The sequence below is a fragment of the Sapajus apella genome, unplaced genomic scaffold (assembly GCF_009761245.1).
Source record: "Sapajus apella isolate SASKATOON/1434 unplaced genomic scaffold, GSC_monkey_1.0 scaffold1, whole genome shotgun sequence".
Taxonomy (NCBI): Eukaryota; Metazoa; Chordata; class Mammalia; order Primates; family Cebidae; genus Sapajus; species Sapajus apella.
The window spans coordinates 48,869,186-48,895,111 of NW_022436941.1; the positions used below are offsets into that span (position 1 = coordinate 48,869,186).

General features: G+C 38.0%; 1 protein-coding gene across 3 annotated transcripts; it reads left to right on the plus strand.

The window, feature by feature from the left end:
- The first annotated feature begins 10,546 nt into the window (after nucleotides 1-10,546).
- Nucleotides 10,547-25,396, plus strand: ARRDC3 (arrestin domain containing 3). 3 transcript variants are annotated; one of them, XR_004268322.1, is made up of 8 exons: nucleotides 10,547-11,088; nucleotides 15,008-15,089; nucleotides 16,991-17,138; nucleotides 18,123-18,225; nucleotides 18,567-18,823; nucleotides 19,623-19,785; nucleotides 20,025-20,217; nucleotides 22,662-25,396. XR_004268322.1 is itself a non-coding variant. In XM_032276234.1 (8 exons), exons 1-8 carry the CDS (start codon nucleotides 10,809-10,811, stop codon nucleotides 22,716-22,718), a joined length of 1,245 nt encoding a protein of 414 aa, XP_032132125.1. In that variant the 5' UTR covers nucleotides 10,547-10,808; the 3' UTR covers nucleotides 22,719-25,396. The 3 variants fall into 3 exon arrangements, 2 of the variants coding, with proteins under 2 accessions (XP_032132125.1, XP_032132136.1); XM_032276234.1 differs by having other exon boundaries at nucleotides 20,063-20,217; XM_032276245.1 differs by lacking the exon at nucleotides 16,991-17,138 and having other exon boundaries at nucleotides 10,571-11,088; nucleotides 20,063-20,217.
- The last annotated feature ends 530 nt before the right edge of the window (nucleotides 25,397-25,926 follow it).

Here is a 25,926-nt window from a genome sequence, read left to right on the forward strand (position 1 = left end):
GTGTCTCTGGACTATCTAATACAGCTGTCATCTTATCCCTCTCTGTCCCCACAGCCACCAGGAGACAAATCTCTTGCCCTTCACTCTCATACTCTGCTCCCCTAATAAGACTTCCTTAATGATGTTTTGGTGATTTTTATGCAGTTCACTAAATCACCTTTGCAATTATTTGCCACCACTCTCTCCTAGCTACTGGCCAACTTTTTAATCATTTGGGGTGACCAGCAAATTTCAAATAACTCAAATTATGTGCAAATGAACATACAACAAAAATATTTACAAAATAAAATCAAGAATAACTGCAGAGAAAGACCAAAAAAAAAAAAAAAAAAAAAAAAGCCAAGTATTTAGAACACAAAATCACCAGGGCTTCTGAAAATGAGAAAGGTTAGTACTATAAATAGAATTAACAGTATCGCCTTCTGTTCTTTTCCACATTATCCTCTTAAGCATCAAGAATCTGTGTTATAATCAGCCAAGCACGGTGGCTCACACCTGTAATCCCAATACTTTGGGAGGCCTGAGGGTTGGATGACTTGAGGTCAGGAGTTCAAGACCAGCTTGGACAACATCGTGAAATCTATCTCTACTAAAAATACAAAAAATTAGCCGGGCACAGTAGCAGGCACCTGTAATCCCAGCTATTCACGAGGCTGAGGCAGGAGAATCGCTTGAACCCAGGTGGCAGAGGTTGCAATGAGCGGAGATCACGTCACTGCACTCCAGCCTAAGGGACAGAGACAGAATGAGATGAGATCTTGGCTCAAAAAAAAGAATCTCTTGGAGTATGTTTGAATTCGAGTTGCTAGAAAAAAAAGAATCTATGTTACAAACAAGTCTTTCCCTGCAATAATCTCCCACTAGCCACTTGTACATGAAGGTACTCAGTCTTTAAGGTTCTTCTCTTCTTCATTCATTGGCAGAAAGACCCAAAAGAGGAATAAAGCTCAGCCCAGTATTCTTACACATTCACTTTTCTGAAGGCTTCTTCCAAGTTTTACCAAAACATACCTAAACAATAGCAAGATAACAATAAATATAAAAATAAAGCTAAAAGACTTCTTTCTAATTAAATGGTCCCCTGGTACAAATAAAGTATTCCTTATTTCTAACTTAAAAGATGATTTGTACATTAGAACTATTAGATAAAATGATATCTACCTTTCAAATTTTGTTTTGAACCCATACCTTAACCAAAAAAAGTATTAGTTTTTTATTATTTTAATGAGCCCTTCTCCTTTGTAACTTCCATAAATATTTTGGCTTTACTAAAACATTACTCCCACTTTCTAAAGACCAGAACTGAATAAATTATTTTCATCTGTAAATTATTCATGATTTAATTTTGTTCTTCATTTTGGATACTTTGTTATGTGCCTCTTTACAATAGCATGCATATCCCTATGCTCATATATTCCTTCATAGATGTTACAAAGTCCAAACTAATAAAACACTAAATTCCTTTCTGTTGCATTCTCTCCAGCCAAATAATTTGAAATGCATACATGACTACAAAATATTATGTCAATTTTGAACAAGAAATTTCAGATGCCTCATATTTCCATATTTAAGTACTTTATACCCGAACCAAAAAGACATTTGTGTTACAAAAACAATAAATACAAAACCAATTGCTGGGCCAGGCACAGTGGCTCACACCTGTAATCCCAGTTCTTTGGGAGGCCGAGGTGGGTGAATCACCTGCAGTCAGAAGTTTGAGACCAGCCTAGCCAACAGAGCAAAACCCTATTTCTCCTAAAAATAGATAAATTAGTCATTCGAGGCGGTGGAGTGCCTATAATCCCAGCTACTCGGGAGGCTAAGGCAGGAGAATTGCTTGGACCCAGGAGGCAGAGATTGCAGTGAGCCAATATTACACCATTGCACTACAGCCTGGGTGACACAGGGAGACTCCTGTGTCACACGCACACACACACACACGCACACACACACACAAACACACACACACACACAATGCTGATTATCCATAGAATTTGCTAGGTCATAGATTAAATGCGTGATTTTAAGGTTTAGCCATCACCTAACCTGTTAGCTGACCCTGAAACAAAATACTTATTAGAATTCTTAGGTAGTAAGTTCTCAGCAAACAAACTAAAATTGCTCATCTTCCTTATAGCTTTCCCTTGGCAAACACTTCCTTTATCACACCTATTTTTTTTTTTTTTTTTGATATGGAGTCTCACTGTATCAACCAGGCTGGAATGTGGTGGCACAATCTCGGCTCACTGAAACCTTCTCCACCCCCTGGGTTCAAGCAATTCTTCTTGCCTCAGCCTTCTGAGTAACTGGGATTACAGGTGCCTGCCACCACACCCAGCTAATTTTGCATTTTCAGTAGAGATGAGATTTCACCATGTTGCCCAGGCTGGTCTCAAACTTCTGACCTTAGATGATCTGCCACCTCGGCTTCCCAAAGTCCTGGGATTACAGGCATGAGCCACCTCGTCTGGCCTCTTTTTTTTTTAAAAACTTTTAAGTTTACGGGTACAAGTGCAGGTTTGTTACATAGGTAAACTTACATCATAGGGGTTTATTGTACAGACTATTTCATCACTCAACTATTAAGGCTAGTATCCATTAATTGTTTTCTTGATCCTCTCCCTCCTTCCACCCTCCATCCTCTGAAAGGTCCAGTGTCTGTTTTCTCCTGTATGTGTCCATGTGTTCTCATTATTTGGCTCCCACTTACAAGTGAGAACATGCAGTATTTTGTTTTCTGTTTCTGTGTTAGCTTGCTAAGGATAATGACCTCCAGCATCATCCATGTCCCTGTAAAGGACATGATCTCATTCTTTTAACGATTGCATAGTATTCCATGGTATATTTGTACCACATTTTCTTTATTCAGTCTATCATTGATGGGCATTTGGGTTGATTCCATGTCTTGCTATTGTGAATAGCTACTTCTTGAAGTAAAAATCCCAAACACTAGGAAAAACAGTAACATAAAAACTGAGCTGATTAAGGATGGGTGAGAAGCAAAAATTCTCCCTTATAATTTTTGAATTATTATAACATAAAGATATTAACAGTAAGTAAAACTAACTTTAGGTAGCAGAATGTTGGAAAATGATTCCAAGAAGTTAGTGGTAGCAAATAACAAGTTTTGAGGTTTTAAAAAATCATTTATAATAGTGATCCCCTTCCTCGACAGAAAATGTGGATGCCTAGAAGGGCAATATCTCCAGGTAAGGTATTGAATATGAAATCCCAGCTAGCCATATATAAGTTTGACATTTAAAAACCGGGAACTGGTTCCTTTCTGTTCTACTTTGCCACTAAAACTCAATGTCCATCAAGAAAATATTGTATTGTAAAAGACAAAAAAGGCCAGGTGTGGTGGCTCACACCTGTAATCTCAGCACTTTGAGAGGCCAAGGTGGGCAGATCTCCTGAGGTCAGGGGTTTGATACCAGCCTGACCAACATGGTGAACCCTGTCTCTACTAAAAATACAACCAGGTGTGATGGCCTGTAGTCCCAGCTAGCTACTTGGGAAACTGGGGCAAGAGAATCACTTGAACCCAAGAGGCAGAAGTGGAGGTTGCAACAAACCAAAATTATGCCACTGCACTCTAGCCTGGGCAACAACGAGACTCCATCTCAAAAAAAAAAAAAAAAGACAAAAAAATAACAGATGTTGGAGAAAAGGGAATGCTTATACACTGTTGGTGGGGATGTAAATTAGTTCAGCCACTGTGGAAAGCAGTTTAGAGATTTCTCAATGAACTAAAAATTGAACTACCATTCAACCTGGCAATCCCATTACGGGGTATATACCCAAAGGAAAATAACTTGTGTTACGAATAGACCCATGCACTTGGATATTCATTGCAGCACTATTCACAATAGCAAAGATATGGAATCAACCTAGATGCCTACCAATGGTGGATTAGACAAAGAAAATGTGGTACATATATACCATGGAATACTATACAGCCATAAAAAGATGAAATCATGCTCTTTGCAGCAACGTGGATGCATTTGGAATCCATTACATTAAGTGAATTAATGCAGAAGCATAAAGCCACATACTGCATGTTCTCATTTACAAGTGGGAGTCAAAGACCGGATACACATGGACATAAAGACAGGAACAACAGACAGTAGGGACTACTGGCGCAGGAGTAGGAATGGCAACAAAACTACCTATTGGGTATTGTGCTCATTACCTGGGTGACCAGATCAATTATACCCCAAACCACAGCATCACACAGTGTATGCATGTAACAATCCTGCACATGTGCCCCTGAAATCTAAAATTAAAGTAAAAATTTAATTAAATAAGAAAATAAAAACACAAAAATAGAATGGGTTCTCAGGTGGCTTAAAGGCGGGGGTTGACATGATGACTTTAACGGGTCTCTTCAGTCCTTTCATCCCTGGGAAATAAAATTATTTTTCAAAGTAGATATGCTATATAAGCTACATATGCTATATAAAATTATCAAAATTTTGGCCAGGTATGGTGGCACACACCTGTAAACCCAGCATTTTTGGAGGCTAAGGCAGGTGGATCACTAGAGGCCAGGAATTCAAGACTAGCCTGGCCAACATGGTAAAACCCTGTCTCCACTAAAAATACAAAAATTAGTGGAGTGTGGTGATGCAGGCCTGTAATCCCAGCTTGAATCCAGGAGGCAGAGGTTGCAGTGAGCCAAGATTGAGCCACTGCACTCCAGCTGGGCACTGTCTCAAAATAAAATAATCAAATGTTTGAAAAAGAAACATTAAAAAAAAATTTTTTTTTTGAGACAGGGTCTCACTCTGTCACCCAGGCTGGAGTGCAATGGCACAAGCTCAGCTAACTGCAGACTCAACCTTCTAGGCTCAAGTGATCCTCCTACCTCAGCCTCCTGAATAGTTGGGACTACAGGTGCATACCACCACAACTGGTTAATTTTTGTATTTTTTGTAGAGACAGAGTCTTGCTATGTTGCCCAGATTGACCTCAAACCTCAAACTCTGCACTCAAGCAATCCTCTCACCTAAGCCTCTCAAGCTCTAGTGAGCCACCACACTCAGCCAGAAAATATTTTATTGTAACAAATAAAATTTTACCCTCATTATATAAAGTTGTGCATAGTCAAAATTTATAAAGTAGCTCAGAAAAGAAATTTAACATTCCTAATTCTTTCTGTAGACCAGATGCCATTTGAGCTTAGATGAATAAAGTTTATCCCCTCATCTTCTACATGATAACATGCATTGTCATAGCTTCACTGGCAATGCTTTTCTTCAGTTGCACATCTAGATGGAAATATACCAAAATGTTAACAGTGCTGTCTCTGAATGGACAGACAGAATTATGGGTGATTTTAATCAAAAAATAACAGATTAAATGGTGTTCACATAACATAAATTATACTATTTATTAAGGAGACCAGAATCCAAATTTGATAGTGAGTTTCATCACAAAATCCATAACATATTTAAAAATGTACTAAGTATGAAGGACATAACATAATATGCATTATGCTTATAACTCTCAAATCTAGAAAACAAATATTACTTATTTTTCTAATAATATGGCAAATCTTCTCTCCAGTCTGCATGCCAATTTTGCTGCACTATGAGGATATTAAAGAGTTAAGACAAAGTTACAAAACCTTGAAATACAGAACTAAGACTAAAGGAAAAAAAAATCCCCCTTAGCTCCACAGCAATCGAGACGATCAGCTGCTAGTTAAAATGATGATTAAGCATAAATTTCACATTTTTCTTTATGAAACAGATTCTGACTACTGGTATGGGTATTTTTTGTGTTTGTTTTTTTACAACCAAACACCAAAACTTCCAGTTGAGGTGGCTTCATACACACACACATTATGTTGATATAATATGCAAAAAATCTCCAAACTTGGCAGTAATCTTGACATATCTCCTCAGTATCATATACCTTGATAACAGTGATCACTTTTCACTTTGACAGAGTTCTTAAGATTGAGTTTAAACTTTTATATATTAAGGTGAAAGAGCCATTTGACTGAAAAGCCAAAAAGCAAATATAAAAAGAAATTCCTACTTAAGCTCTGAAGAAGCTAAGGGAAGCTAGTTATTTAGTCTAGTGGGAATTTTACTCAGTTGAGCCAATTGCATCTAGCGGAGGGATTAGAAAAAAGCAAAGGAGATAACATAGTAGTGGGATGTTATTCTGGGCACCAAAAGTGCATGTAACTGCACACTGGCAACAGTGAGACGAGCTAACAAAGGGGACAGAAGATGTACTTGACAGGAGTATAGAGAGTTAGCAAATGAGTAGGAGGAGATGGCATATGAGACGTAGGCTGGGGAGCAGTAGGAAAGAGCCTTGGTGGTAAAGAAGAATAGTTTAAATATAATACAAAATACAATAAGGGCCCAGTGAAGCAAGCTGAGAAGCCCAAGATAATGGCTACAGTACAGCATTTCAAGCTGTCTAAAGAGTAGGTATTTAGACAGGGAATCTGGAAAGGGGGAAGTTATGAAAGTGACAAGAGAAAACATTCAAAATCTGGTCCAAGAGTTTTGCTTTTGTTTTTGTTTTAAGAAATGAAAAGATAAAGAGAGGCCAGGCACTGTGGCTCACGTCACTCTGGGAGGCCGGGGTGGGAGGATCTCTTCAGGATAGGAGTTCAAAACCAGCCTGGCCAACATGGTGAAACCTGTCTCTACTAAAAATACAAAAATTAGGCCAGGTGCAGTGGCTCACACCTGTAATCCCAACACTTTGGGAGGCTGAGGCAGGTGAATCATGAGGTCAGGAATTCGAGACCAGCCTGGCCAACATAGTGAAATCGTGTCTCCACTGTTGAAATATAAAAAATTAGCTGGGCATAGTGGCAGACACCTATAGTCCCAGCTACTCAGGAAGCTAAGACAGGAGAATTGCTTGAACCCGGGAGGTAGAGAATGCAGTAAGCCGAGATCTTGCCACTGCACTCTAGCCTGGGTGACAGAGTGGGACTCCACCTCCAAAAAAATATTAGCTGGGTGTGGCGGCACACACTTGTAATCCCAGCGACTCGGGAGGCTGAAGCACAACAATCGCTTTGGGAGGTGGAGGTTGCAGTGAGCTGAGATTGCACCACTGTACTCCAGCCTGGGGAACAGAGTGAGGCTCCCTCAAAAAATAAAAATAAAAAATTGAAAAGATAAACAGAGGCCAGGTGCAGTGGCTCAGGCCTGTAATCCCAGCAGTTGAGAGGCCAAGGAGGGTGGACTGCTTTAGCCCAGGGGGTGGAGACCAGCCTGAGCAACACGGCTAAATCCTGTCTCTACTAAAATAGAAAAAAAAAAAAAAAATTAGCTGGGCATGGTGGTGTGCATCTGTGGCCCCAGCTACTCGAAGGCTGAGGTGGGAGGATTGCTGGAGCCTGGGAGGCTGAGGTTGCAGTGAGCCAAGACTGCACCACTGCATTCCAGCCTAGGCAACAGAGTGAGACACCCGTCTCAAAAAAAAAAAAAAAAAAAAAGCCAGGTGCCGTGGCTCACGCATGTAATCCCAGCACTTTGGGAGGCCAAGGTAAGGTGGATCAGAAGGTCAGGAGATGGAGACCATCCTGGCTAACACAGTGAACCCTGTCTCTACTAAAAATATAAAAAAAATTAGCCGGGCATGGTGGCACACACTTGCAGTCCCAGCTTCTAGGGAGGCTGAGGCTGGAAATTCGCTTGAACCCGGGAGGCAGAGGTTGCAGTGAGCCAAGATCACACCACTGCACTCCAGCCTGGACAACAGAGTGAGACTCTGTCTCAAAAATAAAAAAAGAGAGAGAGAGAGAGAGATTTAGAAGTGTCAAGAGTTGTTTCTGGTGTTTTCATTGTTTGAAAAAAATAGGAGGAAAACACCAAATAAACTCAAGTTTATACACGTGAGAACTAGGCATGTGCCCAAATCTAAAGAGAAGAAAGGTGATAACCAGGATAAGTGAATAACCAGGATAAAATGAAAATGGCAGGCCAGGTGCGATGGCTCATGCCTGTAATCCCAGCACTTTGGGAGGCTGAGACAGGCAGATCACTTGAGGTCAGAAGTTTGAGACCAGCCTGGCCAACATGGTGAAACCCTGTCTCTACTAAAAATACAAAAAACAGCCAGGGTGGTGATACGTGCCTATAATCCCAGCTGCTCCGGAGGCTGAGGCAGTAGAATTGCGTAAAGCCAGGAGTCAGAGGCTATAGTGAGCCAAGATTGTGCCACTGCACTCCATCCTGAGGGACAGAGAGTGACTCCATCTCAAAAATAAAAATAAAATATAAAAATAAAATGAAAATGGCAGCTAGTAAGAATTTCTTGGCAATTTTTCAGTTACCTAAATACTTAGGAAGACACAGTAAAAAAGAAAATAAAGAAAAATAGCAAAATAAATAATAAAGGCAACTATTCAAAAGATCCTGAAAGCTTCAAACACAAAGAATAATGTACCATGCAGTGACAGGAATGAAACATACAATATTTTAAAACAATTTTCCAAACTGCAAATAAATTTCTTGGGGTTCTTATTAAATGCAATTCTCTTGTATTTAAACAGCTAATTATTCTTTTCTTCTCAAATAAGTTATATTCTAAGTAGATAAATTTTACTAAAAAAATCTGAATTCAGCTGTTGCTCACTCTTAACAATTTTTAACATAAATATGGACACAAATGTGTAACGAATTTATGTATTCATTGTGTATTACACTTTTAAATCCATTCCTTGCTCAGTGGTTTTTGAATGCTTAATAAATAGCTTTGACCTTTTATGCTGAGGAAAACCTGTCATCTAAGAAATTTACCAATTCTACCACCAGGTGGAGAAAAAACACAAGTAGTATCTATTATCAAAACTAGTACAAGGTCCCAAGTACTTTACCTAGATTTCCACCAGGTGTCAACCAAGAGGGGAGAAAAGACAAGATTGTTTTTACCACTTAAATATACAAATTCATAATTTTAAGCATAGCGATCTAAACTCTGAAATAAATGGTCTGCTCGATAATTGTCTAAATAGTTTGCATATTTATACTGTATATATTGCTGTTGAGTGCAACTAAAATCCAATTCCCCAAAATTTACTTTATTCTGAAATAAAGAAAACAGCAAGACCTGTAAGTTTAGCTTACTGTGACTCATAGGCTCAAGCTATCCAAATGCACCACGCAAAAGAATCTAAAATGTTTAGATACGGACAGCCAAAAATCTTCCAAGGTATTTTTGGTCATATAGATAGATTATAGATATAGATATAGCACCAAATTCATACTTTTTCTCTCTGTAAGGCAGTTCTGTTGATTGCCAATAATCTAGAGGAATTTATGCTGTTATGCTGTTAATCCCAGGGTGATGTTATGAAAGCACTGCTATTTTTTACCATTCACAATAAAAAGAGAAATGTACCTATATTTAAGATGTACCATGAGAATTACTACGTTAAATGGTCCAAGGCTTTCCGCTGAAAAAGCTTCACACAGTCAATCCCTATGTATATACCAAATCATGCTTTTTAAAAAACTATTTTACGCGCTTCACTAATTTCTAACAAAGATTTTCCGATCCTGTTGCAAACAGTGTGTCAGCGAAACCACTATGTCATATGCCTTTTATAAGGTGGTGCTTTTTTAGGCCGAACTCTATTCTTATTCCTCAGGACGCAGGAGTTGTAATCATGTCTTACTCTGCAAATCTAGTCGGAGGTGGTATCTTAAAAAGGACTTTTTCTTCCTTCGAGGAAGTGGTCAAGCTTCCCCCCAGCCCTCACCCGTGTCATCCTGGAAACAACTTGGTTGTTTTTCTATGCTAATTAAACGATGGAGGAGAAAGAAGTTCAGCCTACTGATTACATTATATTTGCTTCTCTACCTCACTCTTCAAAGGATTCTTTAAGGTTCCTTTGACCTCGACTGAGTTCATTTACACCCTGCCTCCCAAGTACTGTTAAAAAAAAAAAAAATCCAAGGCAAGAATACTATGAACAATACTTCTTGTCCGATTTTAATACGTTTTCTTTTAAAATTCGTTAGATTGTGCTCAACAATCGGCCTATTGCCCAACCGGTTTCTCCCTTCCCCCATCTCTCTTCACACATCACTTCTTCCTCCTCCCATCCAGGCAGTTGGCAAAACCCTACAGTGCCGGTAATGCACGCTTCGGGCTGGTCACTGCAGTTTATCCTTACTTGGCTTTACAAACAACTCCCCACCCAGCCCTTGTCCCCTAGCGCCCTGTTCTGCCATTATCTTTCTAGCAGAGTTGCTCGGTAAGGGGCTCCAGATAGCACGTCGAGCGTTTACGGTAGCCTGCCTACCAATAGGAGCCCAGAATGGAAAGGAGTCAGGTTCAGCCTGCCGGCAGCTCCACTATCTCCTTCCCCTAGCTCTACACCTACTGTACGCGGGAGCGAGCGAGCAAGGGAGCGAGCAAGGGAGCGAGCAAAGGAGCGAGCAACGGAGCGAGCAAGGGAGCGAGCAAGGGAGCGAGCGCGGCGCGGCGCGGGAGGGGGCGCGCAGGGAGGGCGGACAGCAGCCGCGGCCTGCGCCTGCGCACTGGGGTTGTTTTTCACAAAGCTGCTCTTAAAGTGAGCTGGCAGCCTTTAGCCGCCCGTCTTTGTAAGGAGACCGCTGAGACGAGCAGGAGCGCGGAGCAGCACCGTCTGCTGCCCTGACTTTTTAAGAAATCTCAATGAACTATTTGTAGAGAATCACTGATTCGGCCTGCAAGCATTTTGCACGGCAAAAATATCGATCAGTGTTAAGTGAAGATCACATTTTATATGTGATCTTGACTTTTTTGTCTTACATTATATTTTTATAGATTTTGTTATAAACATGGTGCTGGGAAAGGTGAAGAGTTTGACAATAAGCTTTGACTGTCTTAATGACAGCAATGTCCCTGTGTATTCTAGTGGGGATACCGTCTCAGGAAGGGTAAATTTAGAAGTTACTGGGGAAATCAGAGTAAAATCTCTTAAAATTCATGCAAGAGGACATGCGAAAGTACGCTGGACTGAATCTCGAAACGCCGGCTCCAATACTGCCTATACACAGAATTACACTGAAGAAGTAGAATATTTCAACCATAAAGACATCTTAATTGGGCACGAAAGAGGTAAGTTTTTCTATTATTGAGAAGTCATTGCACTCATTTTCTTTGGAAACGTACCTTTTCAGTTTTCTGAATTAACGCGATTTTACTCCGAGCATAGCTAAGCAGTTTGATAAAGGTTAGCAAACTTGGAAGGTTTGGCTTCTCCTTGACGTTCATCGTGTGTTAAGCCGTAATGCATGCAGGCATCTGCAAAGTGACTGCAAACTGCACTTATTCAACTACCTCTATACCCGGCTTGGTTTGTGCCACACGCACTTGTAGTCCATTTGCACCTTATAAATTCTGCTTGAATCCAATTCAATCGTTTTACTAATGTATTTTCAAATGAATTGCTAAAAGCTGCAGTTTTAGATTTTTGCAACCTAAGACTTAAAAACTGAACATCGATCAAGAAATGCAATAACATTTTTAAGAGGCTTAATCGGGTGTGTTTCACCTTTAATATTGGAATGCAAAGACTTAAGAATTGATCACCGTTCTTTCATAAAAGGTTTCTGTGGCTTCTTTTGACATATGGTATCAACACCCCACGTGTTTTTTTATTCTTTCCCGTTCTTTTAAAAATTTACACCCAGCATTCCTTATTTTAAAGGGTACTGTCTGTCATTATTATAGGTATCGAGTCAGTTTTAGAAGTCATTTAGGATCGGTAATTCTCTTTTCCGAGCATCATGTCTAACTTTGGAACATGCATTCAATGAAACCCATGCCAGTCAAATGGAATTGAAAAGTATAGGACGTACTGGATTTGATTTTTGGTTAGAAGAGGGAGATACAGGGTTGTCAAAGGGAGAAGAGGTCCTGAGATTTCCAATCTATTGTTTAAATGGTTACATTGTGGAAATATAGGCGACTCTAGGCTTGTTTTTCTAAGTTTCCACCCTTTGTTAGAAGCGGTTCAATCCTGTTTCGGACCAGTTCTGGGGGGTGGTGAGGAGGGGCGCTTGTTCTGCTCTCAGCAGATTGGTTACACGCGTCAGGTGGTGGCGATGACTTAATTCCTAGCCCATGAAGAATATAATGTTAAAACTGGTTATGTAATTTTTGTGCCTCTCCTTTTTAATGCAGTATGTAATTCAGATGTTGGCGATTTTTCAGAAAAAAACAGAGGCATATTTCACCCTTTTTTATATTAAAAACGTACATTCTTGAGAAGTGCTGATGACTGAACTACGGCAAGTGAGAAATGAAGGATGCTTTGAGTGACACTATTAATGCATTATTTTTGAAACTATTAAGGTGATCTCAGTTCTTTAGTAGGGTAGGGTTTTCGTAGACACAGGTTCTTGGTATCCTGAAATAATCTCTCCAAGCGTTAACACTGATAGGAGATGCAAATGCCTAACGACAGTCTTGGTATTTGTTGAAAACTAGATACATGACTTAGTGTTTGTACCTTTCTGAATGTGCAGCTTTTTATGAAATGGGTGAAAAGAAACAGGTTTTTCTTCAAGGAGTTGAGACTTGCAATGGGGGGAAAGTAGAACGAGTTGTGGGGACAAATATAATTTCATTAGTCGCACTATGATTTCCTGGTAAAGAAAACTAAGTGCCCTGCCACCCCCTGCAAAATGCTCCCCAAAGCCTGCTACGCGTAGACTAGATCAGTCTGGAATAGTTTCAATGACTTGAAACTGGGAGCTCTCAAACTAGCCTGGTAACTGAGACCCCGCCCCAGGCGCCCGGGATAGGCGAAGCCAGGTTTGTTAGCCTGTTGCTAAGGCGATGGCAGGCGCTGATTGGATTGGGCGCGGGCGGGTGGGGAGAGTGGGCTCGCGCCGCGGCTGGGGCGAGGCTAGGAAACCGGCGTGCGCCGGTAAAGGTCCCTCCAGAGCGACCCCCACTCCCGTACTCACGTTTGTTCCCGGGCTTCTGGAGGCGCCCGGCCCTTGTCACATCACGTTCTGTCGCCCCTCTTTTGGGCCTGCTAAGGGCCATCGAAAAGAAACGACTTCAGGATTTAACTGAGTAGAGGGCAGACGCTCCTGCCGGCCTTACAGGTGCCAGATGGCTCTGGACGCAACTTTTTAGCAGAAAATCCTTTTTAGATGGGAGTTGGACGCGAAGGGTTGGCAGGACCCCTTTAGCTATCTTCTGGGTGGGGGATGTTGGGTGACTCCTGTGAACGTTTGTTTTCCCCTTGGCTGAAACAAAGCGTGTTGCCCGACCTCTCCAGTCGCCAGACTGGCTACCTTGATTCGACCTGAGGGGAGAGAGCAAAGGTTGGCCCGGGGGAGAAAGAAAGTGATTCCAATATCGAAATCTGGGTGGGGGTCTCGACGGGCATCCCCTGCCCCCTCCCCCATTGTTTCCCGTAGCCTACCGGCCCCCGCCTCCCCTCTGCCGCCCCAGTTTCCCTCGCAGCAACTGTAAAGGTGTCAGAGTGGCCCGAGCCAGATCGAACCGGTCGCCGGCTGGGGCGTGTAAAGCGGAAGCGCAGCGACTCTGCCGCCCCGCCTCCCCGTCCAGCAGGTTAGGCTGCGCGGGCACGGGCGCGAGCGCCGCGCGACGTATGCCGTATGTATAGCGGGGCGCGCGGGCGGCGGCGGCGGCGCGCGGGCGGGCCGGCTGGGATCTGCTCGCGCCGGTTTAGGCCGGTCCTCTCCTGCTCCGGTCTAGTTCTTGATTGACAGCCGGGCACTTGTTTACCACGGCGCGGCCGCCGCCGCTCGCCTCAATGAGACTGCTGAGCTGGCACAAAAAAGGGAGCGAGGAGGGAAGAAAGGGAGACGAAGGCAAACTTTGGGCGCCTTGGACAGGAACGAATTTAAATGGCCCCCAGTTCACCAGCTAGTTTTTGATTCTGAAATCCATTCAGGGGATATGCGCAGGGGGTGAAGAAAATTGTATGGAGGCATAAGCGAATCACCATGATTTTTAAATAAAAGTATCGACGTATACATGCCTTTTTCCTCCTTTTCTCGTTTAGTATCAGGGAAGCATCACATTTTTTGTGTGTATTCAGTACTTTCCTGAAGGAAAGTTAAATAATGTGCCAGTTTTTCCCCTACTCTGGGGGCTAATCGCAAAGGTTTCTACACCGAGAATACTAAAAGATATTTGTGTAATTATTTATCTAGTCAGAACGCTAAATAAGCATTTTAATGATCTAGACCCCCCTCCCGTATTTTCGATTATATTTCTTTATTTTCATGCTGCTTCAAAAATTAATTTGACCTCATCCCTTTTTTATAGCAACTGGAAACTCTTAGTAATTAGACATCATTTCTTCAAGGATGAGGGACAATACTGTTTCCTTATAAGCAGGTACCTCGTAAATGCTGTTGTTTTAATTATCTAAGGTATGGTTTATGCAAGTTTTAGTTGTTGCTAGGACCAACTGAGTGTTGTGATCATTTTAGGACAATAAATATTTTTAGCTATGAAACACATTAAAATCAATGTGTGTGTGGTTTTTTTTCTTCATCTATTTGACAGTTTTCCAGTGGTTTTGGAGTATCTATTCTATTCATATTTTTGGTATTCCCCCTAAACTGACATATTTAAAAGATTTGCATGAACAGTTTTTATTTTATACATTATAGTCTTAATGTGATAAATTGAAGTGAACAACTGGAGACAAAGATAACATTATCTTACTATGATGTGAGACCTGAGCCTTTTGTTGAGTATATATGCTATTTTATAAACAAATGCTTTATAGCTTGGGTCATTTTCCATTTAAAAACAAAAAACCGTGAGTATTTATTATTCCCATTTTGCAGATAAGGTAGCTGAAGACAGAATTTTTATTTTTGGTAGAGGAAATGAATTTAGAATTAGAACTCAGATCTCTCAGACTCCAAAGCTTGTTTTGTGGTCTTAATTATTATATAAACATCTTTAAAGTTATGCCACTCTGCAAAGTATGTAAATGTTTAATAACAAATTCTTTGTTTAATTTTTATGTTTATTTTAGATGATGATAATTCCGAAGAAGGCTTCCACACTATTCATTCAGGAAGGCATGAATATGCATTCAGCTTCGAGCTTCCACAGACGTAAGTATTATAAATAATAGACATTTTTATAGATACCCATGATCAGAACATTACTTTATTCTAAATTTAAATATTTTTAGTTTAAAAAAAAAAAAACCCTTTCATTACTGAAACTTGCTAGAGGAAAACAATATATTAAACATAAGAAGCTATTTTTTAATCTGGTGTGGCAAAATTACGGAACGCAAGCTCAATGTACAGTTTTTTAATCCCAGAGTTTACAAGGTTTTTAAAATAGGAATAGTGTTGCCTTTAACATGAGTGAATTGGAAGGTGCTAGTCAAATAATAATCACTTTATACTTAGTTTATTGTCGATTATCATTATGAGAAAAGGTATACCGTACCAAGTCTTAGTAGCTTCAATTTATAAAAAATCCTGTGTTCTACCTTTTCTGCTACTACTAACCAGTAGCAGTAAGTTTTGAAAATAAAAATAATTCGAAATGTTTTTCTGATGTGAACTTAATAGCTTCTGTACCAAGAGCTATTGGGAAGGTCACACAAGAGATACTGTGATCCAGGCTTAGAAGGAAACATACATCAAGGATACATTAATATAAAACTTGGAATCTAGACTCTAGTAAGAAAGGAAGAAGGAAAGTGCTGTATTCTTAAAGAAATGACATTGTTGGGAGAGTTTATACAAACTTAAAAAAAAAAATGCCTTTTACCAATATTAAAACCTGCAAAATGGCCCTTGTGCTGATTATTCTGGAGGATACACAGATTACATAAGATTTTGTCAGGTGTCAGATGTACATAATTCTACATTTGTTTTGTTCATTCTAATGCATGAGATGTTATATATTGAAAGAAGTCATAAAGGGTATTTTTCAGAAAATTCTCTTTACTATGTTATTTGAGAATTTTATTTTGAATATAATGCCCTCATCTAATTTCTGAGAAAAATATTAGTCTGTAGATAGAATAAGGCTAATATGGGGCCTGAGTATTTTTAGGACCATTTAATGTTAAAGTTCTATAGTAAACCAAAGTCATTTAACATAAATTTTGGAAAACTATTAGCATAAACTTTAAGATTTTATTTCTCTGCTATACAAGCTAATGTGGGAGTCTAAAATGCAAAAAAAATTTCTGAAGACACCAGTGTTTCTTATACTAATCTAAGCTGGTACTCTTCCTTGTAAATAACTGAACATTGAGTATTTTACTAATGAAATTATAAAAAACAGACTGAACTCACTAAAATAAAACCTTCCACAAGTAAAATCTGACAGAGTTAAAAAAAAAAAAAAAAGTTTTATTCTCTTGACATAGATCAAGAGGACTATTTCTTTTTCTTTTGAAGCCTGTAAAGTTAGAGAATAGCCAAACAAGAATTAAAACATAAGTAAACTTGGAGATGCAAAAGTAGTTTTTCAGTGAACTTATGAAATGTGAAATTTTTGAAACTATAATGACTATTTCAGGCCTTTTTTAGACCTTAATTAGTTGCTATAAAAAGATGGTAATTCCTGGCTAACGAGAAGTGGAGTACTATAGGGAATTTGGTCTGACTGTTTAACCAGTGTCTAGAATTTATCACTAGAAATAGTTAAATCATTCTCAACTTTGTTTTTTAATTCTTCGTCTTTTCAAAATAGGTCCATTAAACTCTCATAATTTTGCCACCATAATTAAAAGTAGCCTCCTCATAGTTTAAATGGATTGTATTCTTCTGGCTTTTTGAAACAGAATTTTAAAGATACTTACTATCTATTGTTACTTGGAAATAGAAAGTTTTTTCCCCAATGACTTATCCCTTTGGAAATTTTTTAAATTATATGTTTGATACCTCATTGGTATATAAACAATACAATATATTAACACTTCTGACCTACTGTGTAATTGTTAGAAAGAGGTATAAAATTAATATATTGACCTTTATATTCTGCACAGACCACTTGCTACCTCATTCGAAGGCCGACATGGCAGTGTGCGCTATTGGGTGAAAGCCGAATTGCACAGGCCTTGGCTACTACCAGTAAAATTAAAGAAGGAATTTACAGTCTTTGAGCATATAGATATCAACACTCCTTCATTACTGGTAAGAACTGACTGAATTCATTCTTTGTTTTTGGCATATAAATCCTAAAGAATAATCACCTAAACTATGCAGTTGTCATGATTTTAAAATACTGGTTTTATTTTAAAATTTCATAAATATACATTTTCTTAAATACAGTCAAAAACACCCAAATGAATGAAAAATATGCTCACATTTTTTTATATTAACTTTAAGTAAATATAAAACCAAGACCAGATTTGATATGAAGTATCTCTTACTCAGAATATGACAGCCATAACAAAAAACAGATCTGGTCCTTGGATGATCTGAGTGGAAGAACAGTAGTAGTATCTTTTATTGTAAGACAATATCACTTAACAATATCATGATCTAAAATTTCCTATACTTTGTTATTCCAGTAGAGGGATAGTTGTCAAATAATGGGGAATCATTAGTTTCATGAAAAAAATTTAATTCCTTTTTTAAAGGAATCTATTTTTAATTGCATTTGTATGAGAGTAATTCAAATTTGACTTAAAACTTTACTTGGTTTAAACAAATGATAACATCTTTAAAGCAAATAAGAAATTGGCATTTTCCTGTTTTTACATACTTTTTTTATATTCTCAGAGAAAGATGTTAACATTTGGGATTATAATCAAATTGCTTTCTGTGCTGCCTTTTTAAGGCAGTTTAAATGAAATGTGGAAAGGGTTTTTTTTGTTTGGTTGGTTTTTAATTACTGTATTTGTAAATTGTGTGCTAAAAAACCATGTTTATGGGATAGGCTGTAAACCCTTTACCTTTTTTTTCTAATTGAATGGAAAATTATATAAAAAGTAGTGGTATAATTCAAAACCATCAGTTAATAAAAAAAATAATAAGTATATCTGGATACGAAAAAAAGCAACACCAGTTTTAATTTTAAATTCTCCACAAATTTAGAGTTGTATTTTAAAATATTCTGGTATTGATTGTGCCAATCTATACACTGACCTTTTTCTCTAAATTTTTTTCTTACAGTCACCCCAAGCAGGCACAAAAGAGAAGACACTCTGTTGCTGGTTCTGTACCTCAGGCCCAATATCCTTAAGTGCCAAAATTGAAAGGAAGGGCTATACCCCAGGTATGTATGAGGTAGATTCCCACAAAAAACTTTCTTCCCTTAGCTTTTATGTATAACTTTTATAATGTTACTACTAAATATGAACATAGTATTCTTTTGTAAAATAACAGATTGTGCTTATCTGGTTTTTTTTTTTTTTTTTTTTTCCACAAAGTGGCATTTAGTTTCCTTTTTCAAATTGCCACTGATTAGTTCATTTCTATGACCCTTAAGTTATTTGCACTTCTTAGGACAGCTTTTCATGCTTGTTAGTTGCACTTTCTTTCTTTCGCTTTAAGAATCTTGATTTCTTTTGTTGTTTTTTTCTAACAGGAGATATGTATATATTTTTTCCTCTGTAGGTGAATCAATTCAGATATTTGCTGAGATTGAGAACTGCTCTTCCCGAATGGTGGTGCCAAAGGCAGCCATTTACCAAACACAGGCTTTCTATGCCAAAGGGAAAATGAAGGAAGTAAAACAGCTTGTGGCTAACTTGCGTGGGGAATCCTTATCATCTGGAAAGACAGAGACGTGGAATGGCAAGTTGCTGAAAATTCCACCAGTTTCTCCCTCTATCCTCGACTGTAGTATAATCCGTGTGGAATATTCACTAATGGTATGTACACATTTAAGAGGTTTTTATCCTTTATTTTTTTCTTTTTTTGAAACAAAATCTCCCTCTCTGTCTGTCACCCAGGCTGGATTGCAGTGGCACAATCTCAGCCTCTGCTTTCTGCCTCAAGTAATCCTCCCACCTCAGCCTCCCAAGTAGCTGGGACTACAGGTGTGCACCACCATGCCTTGCTAATTTTTGTATTTTTTGTGGAGATGGAGTTTGACCATGTCACCCAGGTTGGTCTTGAACTCCTAGGCTCAAGTAATCCATGCGCCATGGGCTCCCAAAGTGTTGGAATTACAGACATGAGCCACAGTGCCTGGCCCAAAACATCTTTGGTGTTTTTTTTTTTTAATTATTTTGTTTTGTTTTTAAGACTTAAAGTTATGAAGGCATAATTTTGTCTTACATCCAGGATTTGATTTTTTTAATTCTATATATAGTGGCATACAAAAATATATTAACTCTATACACTGTGACTTAATATGTAAATGTACTATACAGAATTATACACACCTCTGCCTCCTGGGTTCAAGCAATTCTCCTGTCTCAGCCTCCTGAGTAGCTGGGATTACAGGTGCACACCATCATACCCAGCTAATTTTTTATATTTTTAGTAGAGATAGGGTTTCACCACGTTGGCCAGGCTGGTCTCAAACTCCTGACCTCGTGATCTGCCCGTCTCGGCCCTCAGAGTGCTGGAATTACAGGTGTGAGCCACCATGCCCGGCCAGTTGTTAGTTTTTAAAAAGGAAATCATACTTGGCATTCTAAACTGAATATTCTTTGCAATGTTTAGGTATATGTGGATATTCCTGGAGCTATGGATTTATTTCTTAATTTGCCACTTGTCATCGGTACCATTCCTCTACATCCATTTGGTAGCAGAACCTCAAGTGTAAGCAGTCAGTGTAGCATGAATATGAACTGGCTCGGTTTATCCCTTCCTGAAAGACCTGAAGGTAATTTGATAATACATATCTAAGTTTAATCTCTTACTATTATTATCAAGAACATTATTTTGCTTCTGATATTTTATGACCCTAGATGAATATTACTTTCCCTAAAGAAAGTAGATGTGCCCCATAATACTCAGTTTTGATTATGTCTTTATAGTTTTAATCACCAAACAAATAATAATTATTTTACCTTGACATTCCTTTTTAATACCTACTATTCTGTGTATTTTGACATGCATAAGAACATGCTGTTCGAATTGCGTGTATCTTTTTCCTTCAGCACCACCCAGCTATGCAGAAGTGGTAACAGAGGAACAAAGGCGGAACAATCTTGCACCAATGAATGCTTGTGATGACTTTGAGAGGGCACTTCAAGGACCACTGTTTGCATATATCCAGGAGTTTCGGTTCTTGCCTCCACCTCTTTATTCAGAGGTGAGTACCTACTCCTTAAGTATGAAATGAACTGGCTCTCTTGGGAAACAGCATTGCAGGATTTTTTTTAATACAATTAGGTCTTGATTATCATGGTAATAACCAAACAAATAATTTTAAAACAGATTAAAAGTTAAGATTAGGGGTGTCAATATTTACTAAGTTTGTATCTTGAGACACATTTTTTGAAGGAAGAATTTTAGATATACAAGCACTGACAGGAAGAACTGGCATTTTGCAAGCACTGATTAAATAGCTAGAATTTATCTTATTTATGATTCTTTTCCAATTCTTGCATAGTTTGAGATTCTCAGTCATAAAATATAATTTATTTCTAATAACATCTTAAAACAACATTCCCACACTGTTGGACTGTTTTCATTCATCTTAGATTGATGACAGCTCAGCACTTAAAAGTAAATAGAACATGACCCTTAGAAGAAGCCCACGGGCTACTGAGGAAAACAAGCTAAGAAGCAAAATATTACATAATAATGTGATAAAATACACAGCTAATTTCAGGAGCAGCTTATTGGGTCTTGGGACTCAGGTGGGGCTTCTTGGAAAGGTGGCTATTAAGTTGAATTTTGAAGACTTTAAAGTCCTCAAAAGGCAGGGAGAGCAGCCTGTGTAAAGACAAGTAGTGACTAGGTGGGGTATCCAGCGATTTCAGGATATTTCAGAGTGACTTGAGCCACTGGTACATATTTTTAAGGGGTTTTGAAGTTGGCTTTGATATCAAAATAATTCTGTAAATTATTAGAATCACCTTTTTTTTTGGTTACTGTAATTTACATAGCTATTTTACAATGAAATATTACTCCCAAATTAAATATCAGAGGAATGGTCATCAAATTGCTCTTTTTTTTCTTAACACTATAACTGGAAGGGTCAGTTTTCTTTTAGATGTGATAATATGAGATCTTCATTCATTATAGAATATTCAGAATTCTTGATGAGACATAATTTTTTCTTATCCATTTTCCAATACATCAAATTTTCTATTAGATGCTAAAAGTGTTCTGCCACTTGCTACAGATGTTATTACATTTTTATTTGGACATTTCTGTCTTGCTTCTTAAGTCTGTAATTTCTGGCTTGATTTGAGGCTTCCTGGCTGTCTAGGGGGGCATTTTAAAAAGAATAGCAATCTAAGTATAGTTTACTTTTAAGCAATTTGTGGGAAAATTCTGCCTCCTTTTAAAAATTTTTAACACTAAAGATAATGTACAACTTCTAAAATCCTAAAATATGTTTAGGGTGTGATTTAACTAAAAGTTACTTGGCTTTTTTCCTTCAAAAATGTGTTTTACCTAAAGCTTCTGTGGCAGTTTGGGTTTTTCCACATTTAAATGCAAGTGGATGGCTCTCGTCCAAAAGCTCTTTCAATAAAAAATATATTAAACCCAACAATTTGCTTTTCTGTGACCATTCTCTTTACACCTGAGAAGCAACTTTTCATTAAGAACATGTGAGTATGAAAGTCACTCCTAGCTGGGTGTGGTGGCTCATGCCTGTAATCCTAGCACTTTGGGAGGCTGAGGTGGGTGGATCACCTGATGTCAGAGTTCAAGACCAGCCTGGCCAACCTGGTGAAACACCATCTCTACTAAAAATACAAAAAATTAGCTGGGCATGGTGGCGGGTGCCTGTAATCCCAGCTAGTCGGAAGGCTTAGGTAGGCAAATCACTTGAACCTGGGAGGTAGAGGTTGCAGTGAGCCAAGGTCACACCATTGCACTCCAGTTTGGGCACAAGAGTGAGACTCCATCTCAAAAAAAAAAAAAAAGAAAGTCACTCTGATAAAGGGGAGTCACTCCAAGAGGGGGGCACCTCTTGAGTGTTTTGGTTTCAGCAGTTTTTCCTGATACACACATTGCATTTTTGGCCCTCTCTGGGGTTTTATGACCATTAGTTATTATTTCACATCAGCACATTATTTATGTGAGTAAACAAATTGTTTTCACATTGTATAAACGAAGAGCATTGTTTACACAATTTCATTTTTCCAAAGTCAGGAAGTGATAAGTTAACTTTTTTGTAGAAGGATGAAAGGGGTACTTTACGAAAGGAGATGATTGCTGTGAAGGTACTCTACATTGTATCTTTAGGTCTTTAGTACTACTAAAGTACTGAGTAAAAGTCTTCATTGACCGATAAAATTTTACTTTTAACTTTTGTGAAATAGGGGGGACTACTAGACATACCTTTGTAAATCTTGTTGATCTAGTAATTAAATATCAGGCACTTTATAGATAATACCAGTGCCTTTTCCTTTTCCACACAGCATTTCAGATATAAAAGGAGAGTAATTGGATATAATATGCTAACAAGCTGTATACACTCTCTCTGATTATATTTCTTGACTAGTATTCAGAATTGGCTACATTATTCCTACATCTCACCAAATAACTTTGTAAATTTGTTTACTCATTTCTTTCTAGATTGATCCAAATCCTGATCAGTCAGCAGATGATAGACCATCCTGCCCCTCTCGTTGAAGGAACACTTGGTTGGATCAAGTTGATGTGGGTTCCGAACTGTATCTCTTCCGGCTGAGGACAGAGAAGTATCTTGGAGACACGTTTCAGAGGAAGTGGAATTGCTTTTGCCCAGAAAAATGGCGAACACATGAAACAACCAGCAATCATGCTTTAGAAGCCTACAGCAACATTCTGGGACTGCTCCAATATGCTTGAAGATCTAAGCTTTTCTCTTTTAAAACTGGCACATACTCAGAGCAGTCTTCTTAGCCTATGGTCGTACGTGTCAAGATACCACGTTGTAAAGAGGGATGGTTTCCTTCTTTTGATTTGAAAATTTGCACATGCTCAATGCTTACATTGTGCGGTTCGATGTCACTACAGCTTTTTTTTTTTTTTTTTTTTTTTTTTTCCTATTTTTGCCAGACTCTTGATACTCTTAAAACTTGTTTGTGGTCAGCACAACAAGAAACAAAAGAAAGCTTTGAAAAAACTTTAACATGAAAAAAACGCACTGACTTTTTTTTTTTTTTAATTTAATATAGCCTGGACTTTACCTGCGTATGCACATGCTCAGAATTGTCCTACTAGGCTGACCATGTATCACCTCTTCAGCTTGGATCCAATTGTGGATTTATTTACAAACATCAAATGCCTTCAAGCCAATCCTTTTTGCTGTATGTTTTGCAGCCTACTGTAGTAGATTACGCAACAGATAATGTGGGGAAAAAAGAGATAAGAGGAGGAAACTCATAAGAGACTGTCAAGATTGTATACCTTCTTGGTTTCTTTTAAGAATTTGTTGCCTTTCTACTATTACAGCAAAGCAGCATTTTGTTACTGACTGCCTAAATCACTTAATCTCAGGTGAACGCATCACTTGCCAAACTGTTGGAATGCTATTTGTGTTTTGTTGCACTGTTTTTTTTTTGTTTGTTTGTTTATTTGGTTGGCTTTTTGGAGAGGGAAATTTGGAAACGGGACATACACAAAAGTTATACCCACCCACATTCCCTTTTTATCATTACCTACAAGAAGAAACTAGCAGAGCTAAGAATGGAGTGAAGAAAGGCAGTATGGCAGGCACCAGAGAAGAGTTGAGGGCTGTTGCTCTTAAAAGTTATTATTTTTTATTATTATGTTAAAAGTATGGAAGTTTTCCAGTCACTGGGGAAAGGAGGGAAAGTGCATTTATTTTTATACAGAGTTACTTAATTACCTCCAAAACACATATGTTGGAAATCGTTTTTGCTGGTGCAAAGTATATTAATGAGCAGGAATACATATGTTGATGTTATGGTGAGAGAGCTCAATTTATACCTTTGCGATCTTGCTCAAGTTTGATATAGCATGAAAACTCAACTTTATTCCAAAAGTATATAATTTCTCACTAGAAAGTTTGCTGTGATAAATCTTTTGTATTTTTGTGTTTTTCTAATGAAAATACTGTTTTTCATTACCTAAAGAACAATTTGCTAAACATGAGAAATCACTCGCTTTGGTTATATATGGAGGAAGAACAATCACATCAGTAAATTATAGTTTATATTAAAGGTAATTTTCTTTTGGCTCATAACAAATATACCAGCATTCATGATAGCATTTCAGCATTTTCCAAGATACCATGTGTACTGATTTTTTTTCTTGTTGTTGTATTTTAGAAGGAATTCAGCTCTGATGTTTTTAGTGAAAACCAGCATCTCTGATGTTACGACATATGTGTGAAATGGGTGTTACATCTATCCTGCCATTTAACCCCACAGTTAATAAAGTGGTTGAAAATAATAGTAGCTCTGGCTTGGTGCTTGACCTGGTTAAATACTGTCTTAAAGCTTCATACAAAACAAATAGGCTTTTCCATAAGTGGCCTTTAAGAAAACATGGAAGACAATTCATGTTTGAAAAATGCTGACAGGGTGAAGAAAGCCCAGTGTAAAAATGAATCACGTTTTAAGTGATTCGGTTAAAGGCTTTGGGCTCCCGTAGCAAACTAATACTAGATAATAAGGAAATGGGGGTGAAATATTTTTTTATTGTTAAATCATTTTGTGAATGTCCCCCTCAAAAAAAGCTAATGGAATATTTGGCGTAAAGGGCATTTGGTGGTTTTATTTTTGTTTGGGGGGGATTGTCAGAAAATCCCTTTTCTTTTCTCTCTTATGTCTAACTGACTAGGGAACAACTGTTGATATGCATAGCATTGGAATACTTGTCATTATATACTCTTACAAATAACACATGAAGCAAGAATGACCAATATTCTGATAATTGGCACTGGATCACCAAATGTAATAAAACTTTAAATTTATAAAACTTTATCAAATAAAGTTTTATTTTCCCCATTAAAGCATTTCTTTACTCTTATTTAGAGGCATTACTTTTTAAAATATTGGTCAATTCCTGACATAAGATGTGAGGTTCACAGCTGTATTCCAGTATTCAAGATAGAGTCCTGATTTTTCAATTAGGAAAAGTAAAATCCAAAATGTTAGCAAAACAAAGTGCAATATTAAATGTTTGCTTTATAGATTATATTCTATGGCTGTTTGTAATTTCTCTTTTTTTCCTTTTTTATTTGGTGCTGAATATGTCCTTGTAGGCTCTGTTTTAAGGAAACAACATGTGGGAAATGATTTAATTTTTCCTATTGCTCTTCCTTGTGGAAAATAAAGTGTTTTGTTTTTTTCTGTTTTGTATAATTGTTTGGAGATTTATTTGAATCTTGATTATATTAGTAACTCACAATACATGCAAACACTATTAAACTCTTACATAATTAAACTCTATTTTAAGTCATTCTGGGTAAGAATTGTTTCTAGATGTGTATGAAAGAAAAATTACTGACAAACTCCTAGTTAAAGCAGTCCTGCCTCAACCTCCCAAATAGCCAGGACTATAGGTGCACACTACCACACCAACCTAATTTTCTAATTTTTTTGTAATTGTGGTCTCTTGTTACCCAACCTGATCTCAAACTCCTGGCCTCAAGCAATCCTCCCACCTTGTCTTCTCGAAGCACTGGGATTATAGGCGTGAAACACCATGTCCAGACTCTAAATTTCAATCTTAAATATGAACCAAACTTAACCAGGTAAAATAACTAACTTTCAGGTACCAATTCCTTCTCACTGTGTGTGTTCAAATTACAAGTATTTCAAGAGGACATAAACATAAGTTACATTTTTTTTTTAAGACTGTCTCAGTTTGTCACCCAGACTGCAGTGCA

Coding starts and splice junctions, on each gene's coding strand:
- ARRDC3 (XM_032276234.1), top strand. CDS start 10,809: ATGGTGCTGGGAAAGGTGAAGAGTTTGACAATAAGCTTTGACTGTCTT. Junction 11,089..15,007: donor CTTAATTGGGCACGAAAGAG/GTAAGTTTTTCT, acceptor TGTTTATTTTAG/ATGATGATAATTCCGAAGAA. Junction 15,090..16,990: donor AGCTTCGAGCTTCCACAGAC/GTAAGTATTATA, acceptor TATTCTGCACAG/ACCACTTGCTACCTCATTCG.